General features: G+C 46.2%; 1 protein-coding gene across 1 annotated transcript; it reads left to right on the top strand.

The window, feature by feature from the left end:
* Positions 1–8,102: 8,102 nt before the first annotated feature.
* Positions 8,103–8,996, top strand: LOC146349326 (uncharacterized). Its single transcript, XM_084841599.1, has one exon. The coding sequence runs from the start codon at positions 8,103–8,105 to the stop codon at positions 8,994–8,996; it is 894 nt and encodes a 297-aa protein (XP_084697725.1).
* The last annotated feature ends 260 nt before the right edge of the window (positions 8,997–9,256 follow it).

The raw sequence follows: 9,256 nt of genomic DNA, 5'->3' as shown, positions 1-9,256 counted from the left end.
AGTCATGTGTGTCTCTTTGTGGTGGCGGAGGATTGCTTAGAGCAGGAGCGCACAATCTACAGGTGCCCTTGGCCGCTGTCTTGGGGAGCCGCACCCACTTCTCCCTGCAGCCCAGACCATCAGCGGGGAAATGACGGCTGTTCCACAGTTGCTAATTGCACAGCAAGGAAAGCAGCCTCAATGGGGGTGACTGGGGGGATGAGGAAGCTTTAGTCTCCCCCTCCCTCAGCAATCTCAAAGCAGTATCCCCCCCACCCCACATCACCATTGCAGTGACCTTGAGCAGCACTGCTGGGAATGTAGGAGGAGGTATGTATGTGCGCAGTTTCGAACCCAGCACCCAGCATTCCATGCAGCCTTTAAGGTCACAAAGGTTGTGCAGCCCTGGGTCAACGGTTCAGATTAAGGCTTTCTGTATGCAGGGGCCTATGCTGGTTTAAGAACCATGTTTAGTACTGAAGCTCCATGCTCTAAAGCAGGGGTGTTGAACCTTTTTCAGCCCGAGGGCTGAATTCTGTTTCAGAGAAGCAGTCGTTGGGGGGGGGGGTGTGCATTCCAGTGATGGGTGGGGCCTGAGGCAAAAGGGGTGGGGCCAAAATACCAGCCTGTTGTAGCTTAAAGCTCGTACTGCCAGTAACTGAGCCTTAGGACAGGCATTTCAATCTTTTAGAATGGAGGGGAAAACCTGCAAAAGCCCAGAAACCACCAAGCGATCAGTGGTCAGAGGGAAAGGGGGTGGGGCCAGGGGAGGGGGCATGGCCATCTAGGCAGGGGAGGCTGGTGGCTCCAGTTTCAGTGGGGTAGAGATTCCGTTCTGGGTTTTTGTTACAACCAGCCAGAAGTCTAAAGGAGCTCTTCAAGGTGCGGACCCATTTTGGGGAGAGGCTTCAGCACCTTGGATAGCCCATTTAGATTTTGGGCTGGTTGCAGCTGAAACCCAGAATGGAATCTCCGCCCCTCCAGAATTGGAGCCACCAGCCTCTCCTACATCTAGGGAGCCCTGGGAGGGCCAGATTTGAACCCCAGGCAGGCCAGGTTTGAACCCCAGGCAGGCCAGGTTTGGCTCACTGGCCTGAGGTTCAACACCCCTGCTCTAAAAGGGTATCTTTTCCTGGAATATTTACATCCAGCTCATTCATTTCCGTTTCATCCATATGCTAAAACTTCCTCTCACAGGAGGAGGCAGAGGCTGTAATAGCCAGAGCCTTCTCAGCCCGGAGCGGTAAGACTTTGCAGCGGATCGACAAGAATTTCTGATTCCCAAACACTGAACAATATCAAAAGCAACAGACTCTCTGCCCACCGCATCCCCTGTCCCGCTCCCAGATTAGGCTGCTGAGATGATGAATGCTTAGAAATAGGAGTGGATTTATGGGGGGAAGCTCTGCTGTGGTGCGGAGTGCAAATTCCTGGCCTGAGCATGGGCTCAAGAGGCATCCGGTTTCCTTAATTCTAAGGGTATGTCTTGCTCAGCCCATCAACCTGCTGCCCTCCAAATGATGTGGGTCACAGCTCCCACAATCCTGACCACCACCTGTGCTGGCTGGGATTTATGGGTGTTGTAGTCCAAAGCATCTGGAGGACACCAGCGATGGAGGCTGGCCGCTCCGATGTCAGTGGGGTGGTGAATTTGGTTTGGGTTCCAGGATGAACAAGTCAGAACTCTAAAGTAACTATCCAAGGTGCTCTTTAGAGTTCAGACTAGAACCCCGAGCAGATTCATCACCCATTGTCATTGGAGCCACCAGCCTCCCCTGGACACTAGAATGCCTGCCTCTGATGTAAAAGACAATCCGAGGTACTCTGGGGACACAGAATGAAAGCCCAACAGATTCTGAGCGAAGTCTTTCTGTCAAGGGTACTGTGGAGTGAGGTACTCCAGGTTTGAGGGGGCCTCAGCAAAGTTGACCTGTTCCTACATTGATGGGCTCCCAGCCCTTTTAAATTTTCCACAATACCTCAGAGCGATTCTACATCAAACACCCTGGGGCATTGCGGAAAATGTAAAATGGCAGCCACCTTTCCTTCCGGAAAGAAGTTTGGAATGATCAGTGAACTCCCACTGCAGTAGGAAGGATATTGGAAGACTGGACTGTGTCCCTGTAATATGATTTAGGTCTGAAAAGTAACCAGATGTTCAGAATACACGTAAAGTATCTCTGCATCATGCATTTACGAGTCAGGAGTCATGCAACTTTTTCATCCACGTTGTTACATCTTCTGAAATATATAATAGTTTCAGATTGCTTGTAATATTTTATTTCAATGGCATGTTCAATATATTCTGATGTTGTGCTTTTAAGGGGTTGCCCTCTAATTCTATTGCATCTGTTGCTATATCTTCAAGTACTGGTTGAGTTTGTGTGGCTTACCCTTCCTTTCACCTTGTTTGGGGCTTGGTAATAGATATCTTCTAGGAATGCTGTGTTTATCTTGCCTTGGGCTAAACAGCTGAATAAAGCTGTAGTCCTATACACACGAATGTATGCATGTATTTATTACATTTTTATACCTCCCAGTAGTCAGAGCACTGTGGAAAGTTCAGAAAATAGAGTCTAAAAGCATAAACTAGAAGATCATAATAAAACATAGTGTAAAAGCCTAAAAAATAAATACATTAAAAACAGCTGTAGAATAAAACCAAACTAAAACAATGCGCAGCAATGCGAAGATCTAAAAACCATGAAAACAGTTTTTTTTTTAAAAAAAACTACAGGACTAAAACACCTAGTAGAATAAAAAAATGTCATCACCTGGCACTGAGAAGACCACAGTGTAGGTGCCAGGCAAGCATCTCTGGGAAGGGCATTCCACAACCAGGGAGCCAGCACTGCAAAGGCCCTCTCATTAGTAGCTACCCACCTCATCTCATTTAGTGGGGGCACCTGGAAGAGAGTCTCTGAAGATTATGTCAGGCAGATATATATGGGAGGAGATGTGCCTTCAGGTAACCTGCCCTCAAGCCATTGTGGGCTTCCAAGGTTAATACCAGCTGTCAGGGTTCCCCTTATAACCTGGACCCCCTGAGCAACTCCTTAAGGATCTCTTGCCTCCTTAAGAGTCCCACCTTCCTTCTTTTATCTTCCCCTTCCCAGTAATGTGAGGTTTAGGCTGTAGGCGGCGGCGTGGGGTGATTGACACTCTAGACACAGGGTTTAACCACAACAGTTTACTGGTAAATTAAAGCAAGCAAATCGCAACAAAAGGTATTTACACCGTGGAGCTGAGTGATACAAAAGGCCTTAAGAGAAAATAAAGGTTGCAACACCCAAGTTCCTTTACTCTTGCTCCAGGCTGCTTCTTCCTTCTCCCTCTTCAGGCTCTGGTCTCCCTGACTCTGCTCTTACTGGCTGTCTCGCTCTCTTTATATACCCTCCTCCTTCAAAACCAAAAGTACTGTTTCAGACCTGGGGAAATGAAACTGAAAATTAACCAGGGAAATGAAACTACTCCTCTCAGGTATATCACCGCCAACAAAAAAACCCCCCCAGGTCTCTAGACCTGACTTTTTTTCCCTTTGCCTCTGTACGCCTCAAACCTTCACACCAGCACTTTGAATTGGGCCTGGAAATGGACTGGAAGCCAGCGCAGATCAGAAAGCAGTGGTGTAATATGATTGTATTGTCTATTTACCTGGAAGTACGCTCCATTAAACACAGTGGGGCCTATTTTGAAGTGCTCATGTATAGGATTGTACTGTAAGTGATCTTCATTCAAGCTGTACATGGATGTTTGCTCTTTATCACTTGCATAAGGAACTGCCTTGCCTTGCATGTCAGAATTTGGAGAAAGTGACAATTAGGGTAAATTAGGGAGTGAATAGCTTTAAACCTGGGCTTTACCTATTTGATTTTACCTGCATGGATGCTCAGAAATGAATCTACATATGCCCAGCTCCAGCCCGGCTGCCCCATATTAGGAACATCTGTCATTTTGTGCAGAGAGAATTCCATGCGAGTGTCAATGCAATTTATGCATAATATGCAAGTCTGAATGAATGTGAGCAGATACATTTTATACTGACTGATCTGGAATGCAAGAGTTTTGCTTTCTAACAGCAAGGGTTGCATCCTCTCTAGAATACCTGAAGCAGTCAAAATCAAGGAGATCCAAGCTAAGTAAGGAAATTAATTTACATGATGATGAATATACAGATACAACATCTGTATCAATGTCTTTGAATAAATGTATCTGTTAACGCATAATCTTATTTATAATTTATTGGCAATAATTTACATGTCGCATTCCCTGCCAGCCATCATGCTTGAAGCAGCTAATAAATGATCAGAAACGAGATAAAAAAGCATATTAAAAACACCCTTCAGTGCCTTCTGTAGGCACAGAAAAAACAAAGCCAGTACAAATCTTGGCACAACCATATAAAATCACTGGTTTGTCAGTAAAATGATATATCAAGTATCTTAGTTTGGATTTTGGAGAACCAACCAACCCCCCCAAAAGTCTTGACTGCATGCTGAACAGGGAGCAGCAAACTCTTCCTACAGTCCTGATGGGGGAGGGCATTCCAGAGCACGGGTGCAAGAATAGAGAAAGGTACACTGTGCTTGTCAGAATGAGTGTGCATAACGGTGCAATGCTGTGCATGTTTAAACAGAAAAAAAGTCCTACAACTCCCAGCATTCCTCAGCCAGCTATGCTGGATGGGGAATGCTGGGAGTTGTAGGACTTTTTTTGGTCTAAACATGCATAGGATTGTGTCCGAAGACTACAATCCTATATTACTTATCTGGGAGTAAGCCCTACTGAATTCAGTGGGTGAGTAGATTACAGTGCTGGAATTTGTTGGAGTATACAGGACATCCCTCTGCAGTCCTTCAAATATTTTCCAAATCCAGTATTTCACTAAACAAAACACATAGCCTGGAAAAAGAGACCACATTTCTGAAAAGAGACCATTATATCCTTTCATTTCATCTCAGAAATGCAGTGGCCGCCACACACTGATTTGACTGAAGGGAAAGGGATTTTCCCCATTTTAGCTGCTATTATTGCATTAGCAGTAATATTTGCTGAGCTTCTGAAAAAACAAACAAACCTGTTCTTGGTATATATCCCTCCAAACAGTCATGTTTATTCAAGTTCATGTTTGGCCATTTTCAAACACGTCTTTTTTGCAAGGGCTTCTACTTGGGGCCAAAATGGAGCTTCAGATGCTCTCTCTCTCTTGCTCATTCATTCATTACATTTCTATACTGCTCAATAGCCAAAGCTCCCTGGGAGGTTTACAAAGATTAAACACCATCTAAAATACATTATATATAGTATAAAAACCATTTATAGACAAAGAGATAGACAGCACACACACAGGCACACATATATCTAAGCAATCAACAGTAAGAAAAATCCAGGACCTGATTAAAACCTCATCCTGTTATTTATATATACAGTGCCATCACTGCACATGGCTCTGTAAAAAGGTAAAGGTGTCCCCAACCAGTCGTGTCCGACTCTAGGGTGCGGTGCTCATCCCTGTTTCTAAGCCGAAGAGCCAGTGCTGTCTGAAGATGCTTCCGTGGTCATGTGGCCGTCATGACTGAACACCGAGGTGCATGGAACGCTGATACCTTTCCCGCCGAGGTGGTGCCTATTTATCTACTTGCAATTTCTTGCTTTCGAACTGCTAGGTTGGCAGAAGCTGGGACTGAAGACGGGAGCTCACTCCGTCACGCAGCACTCGGGTCTCGAACTGCTGACCTGCCGACCTTCCAGTTTGCAGTTCAGCGTCTTAACCACTAAGCCACCGTGGCCCCTTACATGGCTCTGTACATGTACACAATAAAACAAAGCAACAAATCCCTGTCCTAAAGGCTTACATTCTGATGAAATCTCAAAATAAAACCAAAAGGAAGGGAAGCAAATGCACCAAACAGGCACAGGAAACACTACAAAAATACATATTCAACATTACCGAACAGTGAATAAAATCTAAACTAAGGTTCCAACAGCTCTGGAAAAGAGAAAAGTTTTTACCATATGCTACCAAATGCCTGAGAGAAGGGGAAGGACTTAACAGGGTGCCGAAAACATAACAATGTTGGTGCCAGGCTGGCCTTGTTGGAGAGATGGTTCCACAATTGGGGGGGGGCCACCACCGAGAAGGCCCTCTCGCTTTCTGTGAGTTGGAAACAAAGGATCTATTTGTGCAGCTTAAGATCGTATTAGCCTTTTTCGCAGCCACTTCACCCTGCTGGCTCGTGTTTTGCATAAAGCATGTCGTAAGACTTCAAATGTCTTGAGCTAGTCAATTATACCTGATGCATCTTTTGAAGTCTCTGCTCTTTCGAACATCCCAGCAGTGGTCAGTCATATGCTGCTGAGAGGCTTACAAACAGAGACTGAAGGTAATAACTCTTCCTAGCATCTGTTCCTCAGCAGTATGCTGCTTCTCAGTGACAAAGTCATGAGTAATAACCATTGCTAGAATTTTCCTCCACCATGAATTTAGCTGCCTTTTAAAGAACTTAGCTAAGTAGTGATCACTACATGGTCCCCAGTGGGTGGGTGGTGATATGTACTGATATTAATAGTGCTGTGCCGAAAATTTCTCCCACATTTTTTCTGATCATAAAGTGGCGGGTTAACAGTTTCATGTAGAAAAGCCCTTTGATTTTGGGGTTCCATTACATGGTTTTCTGCCCTGCAACTTATTTTTGTTCCCTCTAAGAATGTTCAAAGATCTTCGAGCAGGATTGTGACATCAGCTGTAGGCCAGGTTCTAGCAGCCAGCCATGGTCTTCTTGGATTGGTTGGTGCTGGGCTGTTGGAGAGCATGTAGCAAAGCTGTGGAAACCCATGGCCCCTGGGTAAGTAGGCAGGTTTCTATTTCATTTCAATTTGGTCCCTTTTTTACAAACAAACAAACAAACCAAATGAGAGATCTAGCAATTGAGGTGAGGCATGTGGCCCATTCTGAGTTCTTAATAATTCATTGGTTTATCTCTTTTTAATCTACATTTGTGTTAGCACACCATGTTACCCTGAGCCTGTAGAGCCGAAGGAAGTTGCAGCCCCAGAAGACTTCTTAAGTTTCTTAGCTGTCCTGAGAGTTTGAACTGAACTGGAGGGCAAGGAATTAAATGGTATACATAAACAACTAGTTCGCAAAGTGAATGCCATCAAAATCGCCTGCCAGTACATTCAGGGCTGTGTGTACCCCATGACTCTGCTGTAAAGCACAAAGCCTGGGATGAGGTATAAAATTGAGGATCCTAAGAATCTCAGCATTTGTTTAAAAAGTCAAATGCAAGGAACTAGGCCTTAAGGGTACAGGCAGCCCAGCAGACAGAGAAGCTCCATTTGTGCGTCAGAACAAGGGCCATATTGGAAAGGCAGGTGATTGCAGCATACTGCCAAAGCACATCTGGGATGTGTGCTGATGACTTATAGGAAGATATTTATACCACATCGTTCCTCTAAGGAGCCCCAGGCTGTGCAGAAGATCCTCTCTTGCCTGCCCCTGCATGTGCTTTTATCATCAAAACAATCCTGTGAGGTAGGTTTGGCTGAGAGATAGCAATTGGCCTAAGATTACCTGCTGAACTTTACAGCTCCCAAGAACCCTGATGATGCTTCTAATTGGCCTGGAGGAGAAGCATGCAAGGATGAAGAATCCAGATCTCCGTTGTCAGGAAGCAGCAATGGTTTTGGGCACAGCACAGTGGCCTGACCGCTCTCCTCCCAGATCTTCCCACAGTGAAGACCTGGATTCTCTGCCCCTGTGTGCTTCTCCTCCAGGGCAAGTTTCAAGTTTATTTTAGTAAGACAAATCCTGGGTTTGGGGCCCTTCCATGTGAGGCCTTCAGACTTCCATCCCAAAGCCTGACTCCTGCCTTGATCTGGTGCCAAAATTACTGTAATGTCAGCAACAGTCAAACGTTGTTAGGGTGGGTGTTCCAAAATTGGGGTGCCACCACAGAAAAGGCCCTCCAAGTCTGTCAATCTAAGAACAAACAACAAAAGGCTGAAAATGCAGAGGATGCCATGAAGGTTGCTGGGTTATTGTTATATTCCCTTTTTACATTTTCACCTGTACAGAGCCCACGGACGCTTGGTTCTTCTCAGAAACTGTTGGACTCAATGCCATGGATAAATCTGCAGTGAGTCGCTTGACAGATGCCAATGAAAATTTAAAGAATGAGATTTGGGACCTGAGAGAGACGGCTGCCAACCTTGACACTGAGAAGCAGGAGATTATTACGGAGAACAAGTCTGTGAAAGAGCAAAACAAGAGCCTGGAAGCCAAAATCGACTGCTTCAAGGCCATGGCGGAAGACTTTCAGAAGGAAGAGGAAGAACTCCAGGGGATGCTGAGGCAGCTGGAAGAAACCATCATGCACCTGGAATCCCAAAACAAGACCTTGAAAGGCGCCAACCAGATGCTCCGAACAGAAATCCAAAAGGTGTCCGGCCACGTCATCTCGTTTCAAGATTACAAGGCCACGCAAGACCAGGATATCTCCCGCATGAAGCAGGTGATGGAGCACATCGTGGCATACTTCAAACAGCTGGAGGCGAAAATCGAAACGGCCGAGCAGCGGTACGGCGAGGAGCAGAGCCAAACGGCCGAGCTGCGGCGCACGTTGGACGAGCTCGAACAGATCCGCGAGGTTCAGGAGAACGAGATCACCTGCCTGAGAGACCAGCTGGAAGAGGCTTCGTTGCTGAGGCCAGCGACGGACATGAGCGCCAATGGCCCCTCTTTGCTGCACGAGATGGTGCAGGCGAAACTGGTGCAGGATTCGCTGGCCATGCAAAGCAGCCTCCTCCTCCTCCTGTCCAAGGTCATGTGGTTGTTGCTGGCAGCGGTCGTCTGCCTGGGATTCCTGAATGTCTCCGTCAAGCTGTACGTCTTCATGTTTGACCAGGACTTGGAATCCCGCAGCCGGCTGCTCCTGTTCTCGGACCGCCTCGGGCTGCTCTCGGAAGTCCTCGCTCCGCATCACACGAGGAAGCCGAACGGCTTGCCGCCCTTTTGAGAGCGATGCTGTGGCTCGGAAAGCAATTCTGCCGAACTGGCCTCAGATTCTTGTATCGAAGCGTGCGCATTCAGAATTAAAAGGAATCCCTCACTTTAAAAAGTTTAATAATAATATGCTGGCCTAAATCGTCATCTGGTTCCTCTTGATCTCACTGGAGTGCTCAGTACTTATTTGAAAATAACCTTAGAAATACGTTGTTGTCTCCTTCAAGATATTTGTCCGAATGTGGTCCTGACTTTCCCATTCAAAGAGATCAT

This window comes from Heloderma suspectum, chromosome 3 (assembly GCF_057233095.1).
Source record: "Heloderma suspectum isolate Gila_16-S chromosome 3, 16-S_ref, whole genome shotgun sequence".
Classification (NCBI taxonomy): Eukaryota; Metazoa; Chordata; class Lepidosauria; order Squamata; family Helodermatidae; genus Heloderma; species Heloderma suspectum.
The sequence above is the reverse complement of the archived record's forward strand: the minus strand, read 5'-3'. Positions and strand labels throughout refer to the sequence as shown.